Here is a 19,649-nt window from a genome sequence, read left to right as displayed (position 1 = left end):
TACCAAGTCCTTCTGCGTGACAAACAGTGAAAGCTGATCATGGTATTGGTAACTTAACTGCAACATGAAAAAGAGAACTAGACTCATGCTTTGGCCGCGCGGGATTAGCCGAGCGGTCTAAGGCGCTGTAGTCATGGACTGTGCGGCTGATCCCGGCGGAGGTTCGAGTCCTCCCTCGGGGATGTGTGTGTGTGTGTGTGTGTGTGTGTGTGTGTGTGTGTGTGTGTGTGAGCTCAATGACACAACAGATATTATACAATAGCCAGTCACATTAATGTGCCCACCTGTCAAAAGCTTGAATAACCACCTTTTGCCGTGCGGGCTGCTGCAAGACATGCAGGAAGAGTGCAGTGAGGTTCTGGAAGGTACCAACACGGATGTGGAACCATGCCGACTCCAGTACTGTGGCCAGCAGCACTAGATTTCTCTTTTAAGGATCCATGACACACACAGATCAAGGTCATCCCACAGATTCCCAAATCTGTTTAAAGGGTTTAAATCCATGGAGTTTGGTGGCCAGGGGATGGTAAACTCATCCTGGGGCTCGTAGAATCACATAATACACTGCGAGCTGTGTGACACATTAGGGAGTTGTCCTGCTGGAAGATGCCATTGTGCTGAGGATAAACAAACTGCATGTAGGGGTGAACATAGTCCCCAAGGATAGATGCATACTTGGGCTGATCCATTGTGCCTTACAGAAAGACAAGATCACCCAGGGAATGCACAAAAACACTCCTCCGACCATAACTCTTCTCATGTCTGGACCATTTGGCTTCAGAAGTTTTGTGCCATACAGGCCAACAGTCATCTGTCTGATGAAACATAAAACATGATTGATCTGAAAAGGCCACCTGTCACCCCTCAGTGGATTTCCAGTTGTGGTATTCGCATGGGTGTGTGAACCAGGTGCCTGCTGCAAACACCCATACACGACAATGTTTGGTGAATGGTTGTTGAGGAGACTCTGTTGGTAACCCCTTAGTTCATCTGCATGATTAGTTGCTCAACAGTTGCGTGACTATTCACCTAGACACAACTCCACAGCCATTGCTCACCCTGTCATTTGCGACCTGCAGTGTACCGCAGTTGCCTCAGTGCTAGTTTTGGATAGTGCCATTTTTCCACCCATGGTATATTTTAACCACAGCAACAGCAAACAATTTGCAGGCTTAGTCATTTTGGAAATGCTTCCACCCTTGGCCTGAAAGTCAATGATCATGCCCTTTATGACATGGTTTAAATATGCTTCATTGTTAGTGGTGCCACCTGCCGTCTGTGAGTGGAGTATTGCTTGTTGACCTCAATCATAGGTGGTGGTCATGTTAATGTGATTGGACCATGTAGGTTACAGAGTAGTGTGGATGTGAATTAGATTCAAAATCTGCTATTTATACGTTGTGCTGGAACACTCGGGGAGTAAGAGGAACCGTGCTTAACCAAGGTTCAGCATCTGGAGGAGAAGCGGAGGCTCTGATGGATGTACGTCGGAGTGATGCTCCAGTGCTCAGGACAGGAGACACCTCCTATCCATGCTCCCTTCTCCACACCATGCCCGTGAATTCAACAGTGGGAGTGTGGTCTTTGTGGGTACAAAACTGAATCTTGCACCTAGATCAAGCTGAGTACATAAGAGCTGACTGCTACTTTCAAACATGACTGTCAACTTTGGTGAGAGTTTCATATATATTATTAAATAATTATGTTTCACAGAGGTTAGAGACTGGATTATTTTACGTTTGCAATCTTTACGCTCTGTAAAATTTTCTCAGATACTAATATTTGTATGGGGAACATTGCTGAGTAGGGTTGTAGAGAGAATCGCAGCTGTTGGGTCCTCCAAATATACGCGTAACATTTTTAATTGGAATAATAAAATGGAAGAGTTGATAATAGTCTGAAGAGAGATGCATGTTTGCAATGAATACACTATTTACCAATAATCTGGTAACCAGAACATTCAAACTCCGATTTTTAAGATAATTATGTGACTGGTCTTAATATGTGGAGAGCTGAGCCATAGACACTGAGCAAGAAGGTGGAGAGTAATATTATTGCCTTTGAAGCCAAGGTATTAAGGAAGAAAATTTTACCAATATCTCGGCATGAAAGTTTCAGAAAATGATGTGGTTGTGAGAAATAAGGAGCAGGAAAACTGAATGGGTGGCACATGTACTGAGAAGGGAAGAAGGATATTAAAAACAGTAGGAAAGCCACAAAAAGGAGAAACCTTAGAAGACCACAGAGTTGAAGTGACAAGATAGAGTCAGGAAAGATCTGGATGCCCTGGGAGTTCACAAGAACATGGCCAGCAACATACCATACTGAAAGAGGCTATAAAATGTGAATGCGAGTATGAATTGCTTCATGAATGTGTATATTTTAGATGTTTTTACTACATTTGTTTCTAATGTTCATGTTGAAAAACAGAAAGTAGTGGGGGAAGCACTTTCATTACTACATAAAAATACAGTTAAAATGAAACGTCATTTAAATAGTAAAGAGATGTGATTATATCTTGAAAAATGTTAACAAACTGATACATTCTCATTGAAGTATCAAATAAATACGACAGAATCTCATATTTTATGTTTCATTGTTAATTAAAATTAGGCTGGTTGTGTTCACAGGTAATATCTCAGACTGAACATCAGGATGACGAGCGTTCTTTAGCCCAGCTACATGTGATGAGAGCATTTGTTGGTTGTGTACGGAGTTGGTTGAGTCAAAAGCAACCGTTGGCCCAAAGCGAAGAAATTCCCTCAGATCCAAAGAGACTAAAGCCTGTGAGCCTTGTAACAGAACTGCTGGAATACAAACAGAACAAGCACCAATGCCTAGAAGAAGAACCAGAGACCCTCAGCATGGATGAAATAGGAAAAAGATTTGCTGCAGAAGCAACAGCATCTCAAGAACAAGAGGTAAGTAGCAGTGCTGCATCTACATGTTGGAGCTCACATTAGATGAAGAATAGTAAAGCTTATCTTGAACAATCACAACCATGTGTTATTAAATACATGTGGTAATTAGGACTCTGCAACATTGATTGGAGGTCAGGAATAGGATCCGGATTCTGACAACACAGTTGAACACGGTTCCAGTGTTCCTCTTTATTAACAAAACATATAATTGCAACTGCCCCCCCCCCCTCCCTCCCATAAACCACGGTCCTTGCCACTTGGCACTGGTGGGGAGGCTTGTGTGCCTCAGCGATACAGATAGCTGTACTGTAGGTACAACCACAGTGTAGGGGTATCTGTTGCGAGCGAGACAAACATGTGGTTCCTGAAGAGGGGCAGCAGCCTTTTCAGTAGTTGCAGGGGCAACAGCTAGGATGGTTGACTGATCATGTCTAGTAACATTAACCAAAACGACCTTGCTGTGCTGTTACCGTGAATGGCTGGAAGCAAGGGGAAACTACAGCCGTAATTTTTTCCAAGGGCATGCAGCTTTACTATATGGTGAAATGTTGATGGTGTCCTTTTGGATAAAATATTCCGGAGGTAAAATAGTTCCCCATTCAGATCTCTGGGTGGGGCTGCTCAGGAGGACTTCGTTACTAGGAGAAAGAAAACTGGGGTTCTAAGGATGAGATCATGGAATGTCAGATCCCTTAATTGGGCAGGTAGATTAGAAAATTTAAAAAGGGAAATGGATAGATGAATGTTAGATATAGTGTGAATTAGTGAAGTTCGGTGGCAGGAGGAACAAGACTTCTGGTCAGGTGAATACAGTGTTATAACAGGGTGTATACAACCTGGGAAATCCAGCAAAAACCCAGAATTTTTTCATCTGGGAGAAAACCGGGAAAAACTTGGGAATTTTTTGGAATTCCGGGAATTTTTCGTTGTTTCTGTTTTCAGTTAAATTTTTGTAATTTTGACTGGTAATACCTGATACTCTAGCGAAGAATTTTACTGTATCCTGCTACTGGAGAATAATACTGCAGCAACAAAACATAAACGAAAAAATAAATAATAAAACTTTAGTTGCAAAGGAAATGTGCAAGTTACAACAAAATACTATTTTGCGCACAAGTGTTTGCAAACAGCAAAAATATGTCAACAGCCATAGGGTGAAGACTGTGTAATACTGCATAACAATGAACTGCTTTCTACGGGCATGGTATCACAACTGTTTACATTAGGTTTGTTTGAGCAGTTGCCCGTGGGCTCATGCGCATGCGCAGTTGACTCCCATATGAGCAGTACCTTATCCCGCTTCGGGCTACTTGAGGTGTGGATGTTAGCTGTATCGACAGTAACAGCAAGCAGCCAGGTTCACAGATTCACACATGCACAGAGTTGTCTGGGTTGTAGTGGGGATTGGGGGGGGGGGGGGGGGGGGGTAGTCTCCACGTGGTCTGTGTTTACATTAAGTGATTTCACTGTTTCCTCTGTGTTTACAGCTCCCATGTCAAATGAAACAAAATGGATTTCTGTGGCCAAGAGCTATCAACTGAATTGAAATACATTCACATAATTAAGAAAGGCAAAAATACATTATTAGTTCTCAATTTTATGATTTTATTTTAATTCCACATTTTTGGCAGTCAAGCATTAATTGCCTTGCAGAACAATGAAGTTATTTTTGTCGGTTTATTACAGAAATTTGGTTTACTAATCTTTTCTGCTGAGACACTTAATTTATTCGAAACAGAAGTGTTTCATTCCACAGTATTGCCTAGTTCCAATTGTTCGCTGAATTTCAAGTGCACGTTTTCATCTTCTGCTGTGTATGGCATTACGTGATAATAAAGAACCAAACATGAGATAGTGCAGTACTGGTACTGCAAGAAAATTTACATCCCAGAAATCACACTGAAAAGTTTAGTATCAGGTGGGGCCTACTTCATTGTGAATCTGGACAAACCAATATGCACTTCAAGCTGAATTATACATTTTAGTTTGGTTTACGAAATTCCATTGCTCTTGGAGTATCCTCTGATGCCCTATTTCTTTTATGGTATAATGAAAGATCTCTTAATGCTTTATACATATGAACATGTGCGCTTCTTACTTCACCCCAGCTGTGCATGTGCATAATGCCTGTTTTCTGGCACTCTGTGGCATCTGATGAAATGAACCTATTTCTAACAGTCTCGGGAAAGTATTGCAAATGGTGGTTTGAAAAGCATTACTTTCAAAGTAAATTTCCTTTTATTCAAGACAACTTACGTTATTTGTGAGAATGTGGGATGAATTTCTTAAATCACAGAGCATTTGACTCTTGTTTAAAACTTGACACTTTGAGGACAAGCCACTTAGAAGAATTTCAAGTCCAAAAGGCCAGACATTTATAATTTTTAAATTTACTGACACATTTGTATGATGTATCTGAAAGAATAACACACTCAAAGAAAATGATCGATATTACATTTGAAAGCTTAGCTTTTCTTGTAGCTACACTATGTACTTTGTGTGTTAGCACTACTTCAGAGTGCTCTTGCTATTGGCTGACTACAAAACATGTCCTATGTTCTGAATATCAGCTGGTGAGATCATGTGGCATGAGATGTAATTGACCTGCAAAAGGGCACCCCAATCTCGATTTCAATGCCCCAGAAACTGACATGCTGTGTTTGGTGGAATTCGAATTTATACTTTCATAATACAAGAATATGCAGCATATATATTGCTGAGCATCAAAGGTCTTTCCAAAACTTCTCTTCCCCCCCCCCCCCCCCCCCCCCCTTAAGTTCTGGGAAGCTCTATGTCAGTGTATAAAACATTACCCATTCAAAGGATTGATAAGTTTTATGGTTCCGAGGGAAAATCTACAGAAAGCCTACTGTCACTTAGCAGGGAAAAAATGTATTTTCGCCCGGGAAAAAGTCTATTTTTTAACCGGGATATCCCGGAATTGTTTTTCCTTGTCCACGTACACACCCTGTATGAACACATAATCTAATAGGTGTAATGGAGGAGTAGGTTTCATAATGAATAAGAAAATAGGAGTGCGGGTAAGCTACTATGAACAGCATAGTGAATGCATTATTGTAGGCAAGAGAGACATGAAGCCCACTCCTACCACAGTACTACAAGTTTATATGCGAACTAGCTTTGCAGGTGATGAAGAGATTGAAGAAATGTATGATGAGATGAAATAAATTATTCAGATAGTGAAGGGAGAGGAAAATTTAATAGTCATGGGGGACTGGAATTTGATAGCAGGAAAAGGAAGAGAAGGAAAAGTAGTAGGTGAATATGGACTGATGGTAAGGAATGAAAGAGGAAGCTGCCTGATAGAATTTTGCACAGAGCATAACTTAATCATACCTAACACTTGGTTTAAGATTCATGAAAGAAGGTTGTATATGTGGAAGAGGCCTGGAGACACTGGAAGGTTTCAGATAGATTATATAATGGTAAGAAAGAGATTTAGGAACCAGGTTTTAAATTGCAAGACATTTCCAGGGGTAGATGTGGGCTCTGACCACAATGTATTGATTATGAACTGTAGATTAAAACTGAAAAAACTGCAAAGAGGTAGGAATTTAAGGAGACGGGACCTGGATAAACTGAAAGAACCAGAGGCTGTAGAGAGTTTCAGGGAGAGCATTAGGGAATGATTGACAAGAATGGGAGGAAAGAAATACAGTAGAAGTAGAATGGGTAGCTTTGAGAGATGAAATAGTGAAGGCAGTAGAGGATCAAGTAGGTAAAACGACGAGGACAAGTAGAAATCCTTGGATAACAGAAGAGATATTTAATTTAATTGATGAAAGGAGAAAATATAAAAATGCAGTAAATGAAGCAGGCGAAAAAGAATACAAACGTTTCAAAAATGAGATCAACAGGAAGTGCAAAATGGCTATGCGGGGATGGCTAGAGGAGAAATGTAAGGATGTAGAGGCGTATATCACTAGAGGTTAGATAGATGCCACCTACAGGAAAATTAAAGAGACATTTGGAGAAAAGAGAACCACCTGCATGAATATCAAGAGCTCAGAAGAAAACCAATTCTAAGCAAAGGAGGGAAATCAGAAATGTGGAAGGAGTGTATACAGGGCCTATACAGGGGTGATTTATTTGAGAGAAATATTATGGAAATGGAAGAGGACGTAGATGAAGATGAAATGGGACATATGACACTGCGAGAAGAATTTGACAGAGCACTCAGAGACCTAAGTCAAAATAAGGCCCTGGGAGTAGACAACATTCCATTAGAACTATTGATAGCCTTGGAAGAGCCAGCCATGACAAAACTCTACCACTTGGCGATCATGATGTATGGGACAGGCAAAATGCCACCAGATGTCAAGAAGAATATGATAATTCCAATCCCAAAGAAAGCAGGTATTGACAAATGTGAAAATTACTGAGCTATCAGTTTAATAAGTCACACCAGTAAAATACTAACAAAAATTCTTTACTAACTGGTAGAAGCCGACCTCGGGAAAGATCAGTATGGATTCTGTAAAATGTTGGAAGACGCAAGGCAATACTGACCCTACGACATACTTTAGAAGATAGGTAAAGGAAAGGCAAACCTTCATTTCTAGCACTTGTAGACTTAGAGAAAGCTTTTGACAATGTTGACTGGAATACTCTCTTTCGAATTCTGAAGGTAGTAGGAGTAAAATACAGGGAGCAAAAGGCTATTTACAGTTTGTACAGAAACTAGATGGCAATTATTAGAGTCAAGGGGCATGAAAGGATAACAGTGGTTAAGAAGGGAATGAGACAGGGTTGTAGCCTATCCCCGATGTTATTCAATGTATATATTGAGCAAGCAGTTAAGGAAACAAGAGAAAAATTTGGAGTAGAAATTAAAATCCATGGAGAAGAAATAAAAACTTTGAGGTTTGCCGATGACATTGTAATTCTGCCAGCGACAGCAAGGGACCTGGAAGAGCAATTGAACAGATGCACAGTGCCTTGAAAGGAGGATATAAGATGAACATCAACTAAAGCAAAATGAGGATAATGGAATTTAGTAGATTTAAATCAGGTGATTCTGAGGGAATTAGATTAGGAAATAAGACACTTAAAGTAGTAGATGAGTTTTGCTATTTGGGGAGCAAAATAACTGATGATGGTCGAAGTAGAGAGGATGTGAAATGTAGACTGGCTATGGCAAGGAAAGTGTTTCTGAAGAAGAGAAACTGGTTAACATCGAGTAGAGATTTAAGTGTCTGGAAGTCGTTTCTGAAAGTATTTGTATGGAATGTAGCCATGTATAGAAGTGACATATGGACGATAAATAGTTTAGACAAGAAGAGAATAGAAGCTTTCAAAATGTGGTGCTACAGACGAATGCTGAAGATTAGATGGGTAGATCATGTTACTAATGAGGAAGTATTGAATAGAATTGGGGAGAAGAGGAATTTGTGGCACAACTTGACTAGAAGAAGGGATTGGTTGGTATGACACATCTTGAGGCATCAAGGGATCACCAATTTAGCACTGGAGGGAAGCGTGGAGGATAAAAATTGCAGAAACCAAGAGATGAATACACTAAGCAGATTCAGAAGGAAGTAGGCTGCAGTAGTTACTCGGGGGATGAGGGAGCTTGCACAGGGTAGAGCAGCATGCATGGAGTGCTGCATCAAACCAGTCTCTGGACTAAAAACATCATCATCATCATCATCATCATCATCATCATCATCAACAACAACAACAACAACAACAACAACAACAAAAATTGCGACTGCAGCAGACAATAAAGGACGATCAATAAATTTTAATTTGAGCACGTTGTTGTAGCATATATGCAACATAATGTAACTCCAACAGCGGTATATAATCACCAACATGCAGGTAGAGGGATTAGTGGGGCATCACGTCTTTCTGATGTATGTGTGATACATATGTACATGTGAACTATGCCAATGTTATTACCAAATGCTTCCAAATAGACCAGTGTGCTGTAATTCTTTTCTGGGATGGGTAAGGACAGGCAGTGATAGACATCCATTGGAGAATGAAGAATTTGTGTGGAGCAGCATGTCTGTCGAAAACGACTGTTTTGGCATGTTGCGCCAAGTTTGGTGGTAACACACCTTCCCATATTCCAAATGTTATAACACAGAAGTTGTGCCAAGACAAGTGGGAGACACTTGAGCACCTGCCTTATAGTCCTGAACTCTCTCCATGTGATTATCACTCCTTTCAGTCCCTTAAAAAAGGCCATGAAGGGTCGAAGACTTCTTCAACGCAACAGGTCGTGATATTTTACCAAGTTCTTATATTCAACCTGGCTCATTGGTGGAATGATTGCTTCAATGCTGATACCGATTTTGCATGATTGGCATACTGATTCTGGATTGTACGGCCTTCAGGTGGAAACTTTTTGAAATCCTCTTATAGCATAAATTCGAAACAGGTACATCTGCACAAAACTGTTGTTCTGTTTTTCTAAATTTTGTACAGTTCTGTTAGTGATCACAGCTGTATTTATCATGTATCATTCATCATATCTTCATGTGTGAACCACACTTTAGAGTTTTTTTACCATTACATTTTTAACATGGTTTTGACCCTATTTACAATTGATACCTGTACGTTGTAAGAGAACTGCAGAAGCTTTATACCACCTTCAGTTCACAAAGAAAGCAATCATAAAAATACGTCTGAAATTTGTAGATGGAACAGCCCCACACTGTTCTTCTACAGTATGTTTAGAGAGTCATTGTTCCTGTGAACAGTGTTGTTCACTATGTGGACATTCAGCACATCCTTTGTAGGAGTAACAGCATTATGACCCAAAGATGCTGTCAATATGTTGCACACACTGAGGTCATTTGTAAGTACAGATAAGTTTATGTTGGAGACCTGTTGATACAGGCCTAAGAAAGCACAAGCCTCTCTTACTGTAAGACAGCCCATGTCCTAGCTAAGCTGCAACTTACCTTCCTAAGGAAGATATGAGAGGAAATAAAAATAGTTGGACAGTTCGCTAACATTAATCATGATGATGATTGCAAGCTTTAATCATCTTGGGTGCCAGCAGTAGCTGGCTAAAGGACAGACTGCACCTACGTAACTGCCTCATAAAGTTTGGTTTTAAACCATAATAAGAAACCCATTGCAATAACACATCACCAAATTGCGAAGTAGGATAACGTCATAACAGCAACTCCTTCCTAATTTGCCAGTATGGGCCTGTAAAATTATATATACAACCTTTGCTCCACTCTGCCCCATTTCTAACATCCAATCAAAGAATGGTTGTTATTACCTCCTGTTAAGCAGTTATAAAGATGAGAGAGAAATCTGTACATTGTCCCATTAGTATTATATGCTCTGATGTAGCCCACCAGCAACAGTGACCAAAATGCTGATTAATATTTGCTTTATAATTTTTTGTGTGACACGTGGAACATGATGATGCGAGATCCACATCTGTAGTAATTACTTGGAATCAAATAACAGCACCATTCATACTTTTATTTTCTGTTACCATAGATGGTTTCGGCCACCAAGACCATTTTCAAGTGGTTGTCTGAACAATATTGAAAAACAAGGTATGGTGGTATAAGTTATATGAAAAAGAAACTAACAGTGAACATTGTCAGACCTACCATGGTAAATAAATAATGTTGTATAACAATTCATCCACAATTGAGAATGTGACATGCGAGGCTTATTCCTAAACTAAGGTCTGGTGACCAATATTTAACTGATGGTAAACCTGAATGGGGTTTCATGCGTGCAGCAGCGTCTACCGAATATTTCGGAAACTACTGCAGCATTGGTTTGATTCAGTAGTTGTTTGCCAATCAGTGAAAGTAGATCAAAATGGCCGAGACAATAGTAGATCCCACCAGTTGTGAAGAGTGCAGTGTGATCATATTTTTGCCAGCCAAAGGATCTTCCGCTGCTTGAAATCCATTGTGAGAAATTTTTACGAAGTCTCAGACGGTGTTCAGGAAAGATAGATTAGGCAGAATTGGTGGTGGAGTGTTTGTGTCTGTCAGTAGTGGTTTATCTTGTAGTGAAGTCGAAGTAGATACTCCGTACGAATTGGTATGGGTGGAGGTTATACTTAACAGCTGAACTAAGTTAATAATTGGCTCCTTCTACCGACCCCCAGACTCCGATGATATAGTTGCTGAACAGTTCAGAGAAAATTTTGTCTCGTAACAAATAAATACCCCACTCATACGGTTATAGTTGGTGGGGACTTCAACCTTCCCTTGATATGTTGGCAAAAATACTTGTTCAAAACCGGTGGTAGGCAGAAAACATCTTCTGAGATTGTCCTAAATGCTTTCTCCAAAAATTATTTTGAGCAGTTAGTCCACGAACCCACGCGAATTGTAAATGGTTGCGAAAACACACTTGACCTCTTAGCCACAAACAATTCAGAGCTGATAGAGAGCATCATGACTGATACAGGGATTAGTGATCACAAGGTCGTTGTAGCTAGGCTCAATACCGTTTCTTCAAAATCCACCAGAAACAAACACAAAATAATTTTATTTAAAAAAGCAGATAAAGTGTCACTAGAAGCCTTCCTAAGAGACAATCTCCATTCCTTCCGAACTGACTATGCAAATGTAGACGAGATGTGGCTCAAATTCAAAGATACAGTAGCAACAGCAATTGAGAGATTCATACCTCATAAATTGGTAAGAGATGGAACTGATCCCCCGTGGTACACAAAACAGGTCCGAACGCTGTTGCAGAGGCAACGGAAAAAGCATGCGAAGTTCAGAAGAACGTGAAATCCCGAAGATTGGCTAAAATTTACAGACGCGCAAAATTTGGCACGGACTTCAATGCAAGATGCCTTTAATAGGTTCCACAATGAAACATTGTCTCAAAATTTGGTAGAAAATCCGAAGAAATTCTGGTCGTATGTAAAGTACACAAGCGGCGAGACGCAGTCAATACCTTCCTTGCGCAGTGCCGATGGTACTGTTACCGACGACTGTGCCGCTAAAGCGGAGTTATTGAATGCAGTTTTCCTAAATTCCTTCACCAGGGAAGACGAATGGAATATTCCAGAATTTGAAAGACGAACAGCTGCTAGCATGAGTTTCTTAGAAGTAGATATGTTAGGGGTTGCGAAGCAACTCAAATCGCTTGATACGGGCAAGTCTTCAGGTCCAGATTGTATATCGATTAGGTTCCTTTCAGATTACGCTGATACAATAGCTCCCTACTTAGCAATCATATACAACTGCTCGCACACCGATAGATCTGTACCTACAGATTGGAAAATTGCGCAGGTCGCACCAGTGTTTAAGAAGGGTAGTAGGAGTAATCCATCTAACTACAGACCTATATCATTGACGTCAGTTTGCAGTAGGGTTTTGGAGCATATACTGTATTCAAACATTATGAATCACCTCGAAGGGAACGATCTATTGATACGTAATCAGCATGGTTTCAGAAAACATCGTTCTTGTGCAACGCAGCTAGCTCTTTATTCGCACGAAGTAATGGCCGCTATCGACAGGGGATCTCAAGTTGACTCCGTATTTCTAGATTTCCAGAAAGCTTTTGACACCGCTCCTCACAAGCAACTTCTAATCAAGCTGCGGGCCTATGGGGTATCGTCTCAGTTGTGCAACTGGATTCGTGATTTCCTGTCAGGAAGGTCGCAGTTCATAGTAATAGACAGCAAATCATCGAGTAAAACTGAAGTGATATCAGGTGTTCCCCAGGGAAGTGTCCTGGGACCTCTACTGTTCCTGATCTATATAAATGACGTGGGTGACAATCTGAGCAGTTCTCTTAGGTTGTTCGCAGATGATGCTGTAATTTACCGTCTAGTAAGGTCATCCGAAGACCAGTATCAGTTGCAAAGCGATTTAGAAAAGATTGCTGTATGGTGTGGCAGGTGGCAGTTGACGCTAAATAACAAAAAGTGTGAGGTGATTCACATGAGTTCCAAAAGAAATCCGTTGGAATTCGATTACTCGATAAATAGTACAATTCTCAAGGCTGTCAATTCAACTAAGTACCTAGGTGTTAAAATTACAAACAACTTCAGTTGGAAAGACCACATAGATAATATTGTGGGGAAGGCGAGCCAAAGGTTGCGTTTCATTGGCAGGACACTTAGAAGATGCAACAAGTCCACTAAAGAGACAGGTTACACTACACTCGTTCGTCCTCTCTTAGAATATTGCTGCATGGTGTGGGATCCTTACCAGGTGGGATTGACGGAGGACATCGAAAGGGTGCAAAAAAGGGCAGCTCGTTTTGTATTATCACGTAATAGGGGAGAGAGAGTGGCAGATATGATACGCGAATTGGGATGGAAGTCATTACAGCAAAGACGATTTTTGTTGCGGCGAGATCTATTTACGAAATTTCAGTCACCAACTTTCTTTTCCGAATACGAAAATATTTCGTTGAGCCCAACCTACATAGGTAGGAATGATCATCAAAATAAAATAAGAGAAATCAGAGCTCGAACAGAAAGGTTTAGGTGTTCATTTTTCCCGCACGATGTTCGGGAGTGGAATGGTAGAGAGATAGTATGATTGTGGTTCGATGAACCCTCTGCCAAGCACTTAAATGTGAATTGCAGAGTAGTCATGTAGATGTAGATGCCTTTTGTGGTCCTGAAAAATGAGTGACAAAAAAGTTTGAAAATGGTGTCGAGATTTTCAAAATGGCTGTACAAATATTCATGACGAACAGCAGAGTGGCAGACCCAGTATGAATTCTGACAATGTCATTGATCAAGTGAACCAAAAAATTCAGAGTGATCAGTGATTGACAATTAGTGGTCTGGCAAACAAATTCCAAAATGTTACTGGACCCTCGATGTACACATTTGGCACTTAACAGCTTGGATATCAGAAACTGTGTGTGAGGTGGATTCCAAAAATGCTCACTGATCAGCACAAAGAGCAAAGGATGCGTACTGCACAACAGTTTTTGGCCTGCTATAGACAAGATGGGGATGAGTTGTTTTCCCATATTGTTACAGGTGACGAGACACAGGTGTCGTACACCAGTGCAGGACCAAAACAACAGTCAATGCAGTGGTGCTATTCAAGTTCATCCAAACCAAAAAAGCTTAAGTGATCTCTGTTCTTCATGTGAAAAATGATGGTACCAGTTTTTGGGATGAAAAGTGTCCTTTTGATTGATTTCATGGACCATGGGTCAACATTTTCAGCTGACGTACGCTGTGGAATGCTAATCAGACTGAGGCATGCAGTCTAAAATTGATGCCATGGGAAAGTGTGGCCTAGCAATGTCCTCATTCATGGCAACGTTGTCAAAACCAAGAATATTCAAGATTTTCATTGTGAATGTTTTGAGCACTGTCCATACAGTCCCAACCTTGCACCAAGCAGCTATTTCCTCTTCTTTCCTTTGAAGAAGTGGCTGGGTTGACAATGATTTCAAAATGATGGTGAACTCGAGACCGACATTACCAACTGGTTCAGTTCCCAGGCAGCAGACTTCTATGCAGAGGGGTTAAAGAAGCTGGTGCAGTATTACATATAATATAGATGTGAATGGCAATTTATGGAGAAGTATATATTTAGAAAAATATTACTGTCAGTAAAACCTTTTCTCATGAGCTTATTTTTTTGTGACCAAATGGACCTCAGTTTTGGAATACGCCTTATATGTAACATGAACTGACAAACCTAGCGTCATGGAAGTGCACAGACAGACTGGTGAGACATCATGCTTATCTGGTGAGTATTTCTTGCTCAGCATATGTGCAGGCTAAACATCAAAGTTTTATTCCTGTTGAATCTCTTGCTATGATGTTACGATTGCCTGACTCGTTGGATTGGGCTCAGGTGATGTGTAGGTATTGCCTTCAGGCTGCTGCAGAGAAAATTATTTCATAGCAAGTCCAGCCAACATGTTTTCAGCCTACAGTGTTGTTGGTGGCCCAGTTCCAGGATGAGCCAACTGTGGGATTGACCCACTTTCTCATAGAAAGCACAGGTGAGACATGTGAAGAGGCAGTGCTTAAACAGGGGAGGGGTAGGTTACAGGGCTGCCTGTAAATGGCAGGACCTCATATCGTTTAAACATCATGCCTGTATTCAAGAATGCGTTTGCTGATTCCTCTTGTTCGATGGCTTTCCAAGCTCGTCACTTCTTTTGCATTAGATTCTCTGAGTGTCATCTTTTGTCTTTACTTTTTTTTATTGCTTCTTTTTATGATGCTTTCTCTGGTGTGTCTATGTAAATTTTTCAAATGCCATGTATTTCTGTATTTTGTTTTATTTTCACAATCTGCTAATTACTCTAATAATAATAATAATAATAATAATAATAATAATAATAATAATAATAATAATAATAAACCCCGTGGAGGCCCGGGAAAAGAATAGGCCTCCGGTATGTTCTGCCAGTCGTAAAAGGCAACGAAAAGAACAAACCACTAATAGGGCTAACCCCCCTTTTAGTGTGATTACTTGGTTCAGGACAGAACTAAAGAAGCCTCGGACAAGCGCCGTCATGGTCGGGGACGACGCTTGAACCCTATGCCCGCCCACAATGGTAACGACACTGCTAGCCAACTGGAAAATGATTTAAATCCAAATAGAGGTGTTTTGCAGGATATGCTTCCTGCAACCACCCTAGAAGGAAAACAAAGACAGAGGATGAGATGGTCAGATGAAGTTAATCGACACCTCATGTTCTGGTATTACCAAGCAACAAACCTAGGAACCAACACAACTGGATACAGATCACAAGTATACACAACATTTATTACCAGATACCCGGAATTAAAATTTATAACAGGACAACGACTAGCTGATCAGATCCGTGTAATAATAAAAAATAACAGGATACCCCAGTCAGAATTATAAAACATCAAACAACAAGTACAACAAATACTGGAACAAAATAATGTGCAATTAGAAGAAGAAGAAAATACAGTAATGGACTCAAACATCCCAGAGAAAACAAACAAAGAACAAAACGCGTCAATTAAACAATCAGAGGGAAACGAAATCGTAAGACGGCCACCAGAACAAGCACAAATAGAACATGAAGTGACACACATGTTAGATATAGAAGAAAAATTTCAGTTGACATATATAGAATACAAAGACACAAATACAGACATTAGACCATTCTTGCATAGATCACCAAATAACCCACAAGTCGAAACAACAATAACAACTATCAACACAATCATACACAACAAAATAAATGAAAATACAACTATGGAAGAGTTACAACTACTGGTTTATGTAGGAGCACTCACTACCTTAAATATACACACTAGGCAGAGATCAGAACCAACCAACACACAGAAGAAACCCACAAAACCAGCATGGCAACACAGGCTACAGATCAGAATAGAAAAACTGAGAAAAGACATCGGACAGCTAACACAATTTATAAGAAATGAAATATCAGACAAAAAACGAAAAAGGTTAGGTAAAATCTCACAACAAGAAGCAATAGAGCAATTAGATGAAAAGAAGCAGAAATTACAAGCGTTGGCCAAACGACTTAGAAGATACAAAAAAAGTGAAAATAGAAGGAAACAAAACCAAACATTCAACACAAACCAAAAGAAATTTTACCAAACAATAGATAACACACACATTAAAATAGACAATCGACCAAACATAACAGACATGGAACACTTCTGGAGCAACATATGGTCAAACCCGGTACAACATAACAGGCATGCACGATGGATACAAGCAGAAACAGACTCATACAAGATGATACCACAAATGCCTGAAGTGATAATTTTGCAACATGAAGTCACCCGAGCAATTAATTCCATGGACAATTGGAAAGCCCCTGAAAATGATAAAATAGCAAATTTCTGGCTAAAGAAGTTCACCTCAACACATTCACATCTAACTAAATTATTTAACATAATATGGTTATAATAGAAGGAAACATTCCACGAAGGAAAAATATACCTAAAAACAAAGATGATGTGACTTACCAAATGAAAGTGCTGGCAGGTCGACAGACACACAAACGAACACAAACATACACACAAAATTCAAGCTTTCGCAACAAACTGTTCCCTCATCAGGAAAGAGGGAAGGAGAGGGAAAGACGAAAGGATGTGGGTTTTAAGGGAGAGGGTAAGGAGTCATTCCAGTCCCGGGAGCGGAAAGACTTACCTTAGGGGGAAAAAAGGACGGGTATACACTCGCACACACACACATATCCATCCACACATATACAGACACAAGCAGACATATTTCCTTTTTTCCCCCTAAGGTAAGTCTTTCCGCTCCCGGGACTGGAATGACTCCTTACCCTCTTCCTTAAAACCCACATCCTTTCGTCTTTCCCTCTCCTTCCCTCTTTCCTGATGAGGCAACAGTTTGTTGCGAAAACTTGAATTTTGTGTGTATGTTTGTGTTCGTTTGTGTGTCTGTCGACCTGCCAGCACTTTCATTTGGTAAGTCACATCATCTTTGTTTTTAGGTATAAATTATTTAACAGTTACATTGCAGACCCATACACATTCCCTGATACACTTACACTTGGAATAACCTATCTGAAACCTAAAGATCAAGCAGACACAGCAAACCCAGCTAAATATCGCCCCATAACATGCCTACCAACAATCTACAAAATATTAACTTCAGTCATTACACAAAAATTAATGACACATACAACACAGAACAAAATTATAAATGAAGAACAAAAAGGCTGCTGCAAAGGAGCACCAGGATGTAAAGAGCAACTGATAATAGATGCAGAGGTGACATATCAAGCTAAAACTAAACAAAGGTCGCTACACTACGCATACATTGATTACCAAAAAGCTTTTGATAGTGTACCCCACTCATGGTTACTACAGATATTGGAAATATACGAAGTAGGTCCTAAATTGATACAGTTTCTAAACATAGTAATGAAAAACTGGAAAACCACACTTAATATCCAAACAAATTCAGATAATATCACATCACAGCCAATACAGATTAAGCGTGGAATATACCAAGGAGACTCACTAAGTCCTTTCTGGTTCTGTCTTGCTCTGAACCCACTATCCAACATGCTAAATAATACAAATTATGGATATAATATTACTGGAACATATCCACACAAAATCACACATTTGCTATACATGGATGATCTAAAACTACTGGCAGCAACCAATCAACAACTCAACCAATTACTAAAGGTAACAGAAGTATTTAGCAATGATATAAATATGGCTTTTGGAACAGACAAATGTAAGAAAAATAGCATAGTCAAGGGAAAACACACTAAACAAGAAGATTATGTATTGAATAAACACAGTAACTCCATAGAAGCGATGGAAAAAACAGATGCCTATAAATATCTAGGATACAGACAAAAAATAGGAATAGATAATACAAATATTAAAGAACAACTCAAAGAAAAATATTGACAAAGACTAACAAAAATACTGAAAACAGAATTGACAGCAAGAAACAAGACAAAAGCTATAAATACTTATGATATACCAATATTGACCTACTCATTTGGAGTAGTGAAATGGAGTAACACAGACCTAGAAGCACTCAATACACTTACACGTTCACAATGCCACAAATATAGAATACATCACATACATTCAGCAACAGAAAGATTCACATTAAGCAGAAAGGAAGGAGGAAGGGGATTCATCGACATAAAAAACCTACATTATGTACAGGTAGACAATTTAAGAAAATTCTTTCTAGAACGAGCAGAAACTAGCAAAATACACAAAGCAATCACTCATATAAATACATCGGCTACACCACTGCAATTTCATAACCACTTCTTAGAACCCTTTAGATCACATAACATCAACAGATACGAAGAAAGTAAATTGGAAAAAGAAAACACTACATGGCAAGCACCCGTATCATCTAACACAGCCACACATCGATCAAGACGCATCCAACACATGGCTAAGAAAAGGCAATATATACAGTGAGACGGAAGGATTCATGATTGCAATACAGGATCAAACAATAAACACCAGATATTACAGCAAGCATATTATTAAAGATCCCAATACCACAACAGATAAATGCAGACTTTGCAAACAATAAATAGAAACAGTAGATTACATCACAATTGGATGTACAATACTAGCAAATACAGAATACCCCAGAAGACATGACAATGTAGCAAAAATAATACATCAACAACTTGCCATAAAACATAAACTAATAAAACAACACGTTCCCACATACAAGTACACACCACAAAATGTACTGGAGAATGATGAATACAAATTATACTGGAACAGAACGATTATAACAGATAAAACAACACCACATAACAAACCTGACATCATACTCACCAATAAAAAGAAGAAATTAACACAACTAATCGAAATATCCATACCCAACACAACAAATATACAGAAGAAAACAGGAGAAAAAATTGAAAAATACATCCAACTGGCTGAGGATGTCAAGGACATGTGGCATCAGGATAAAGTTGACATTATACCGATTATACTATCAACTACAGGAATCATACCACACAATATCCACCAGTACATCAACGCAATACAGCTACATCCAAACATATATATACAACTACAGAAATCAGTAATTATTGATACGTGTTCAATAACCCAAAAGTTCCTAAATACAATCTAACATATACCGTACAGTTAAAAGGAAGTCACGCTTGATGAAGGTCCGCTTCACTTTCCATTTTTAACCAGACCTAAGGTCTGAGAAAAATAGAAATCATAATAATAATAATAATAATAATAATAATAATAATAATAATATTGGAAATATACAAAGT

At 39.4% G+C, this 19,649-nt stretch overlaps 1 protein-coding gene across 2 annotated transcripts in view; it reads left to right on the top strand.

Moving 5' to 3' along the window:
* LOC126162706 (TELO2-interacting protein 1 homolog) overlaps nt 1-19,649 on the top strand; it is a 151,801-nt gene that overhangs the window by 115,684 nt on the left and 16,468 nt on the right. For both annotated transcript variants that reach the window (XM_049919363.1, XM_049919364.1), the window contains exon 12: nt 2,631-2,921. In XM_049919363.1, the coding sequence (XP_049775320.1) occupies nt 2,631-2,921 (291 nt within the window). The remainder of the gene's footprint in view (nt 1-2,630; nt 2,922-19,649) is intronic.

This window comes from Schistocerca cancellata, chromosome 2, assembly GCF_023864275.1.
Source record: "Schistocerca cancellata isolate TAMUIC-IGC-003103 chromosome 2, iqSchCanc2.1, whole genome shotgun sequence".
In the NCBI taxonomy this organism is placed as follows: Eukaryota; Metazoa; Arthropoda; class Insecta; order Orthoptera; family Acrididae; genus Schistocerca; species Schistocerca cancellata.
This window is presented reverse-complemented; position numbering and strand designations above follow the sequence as displayed.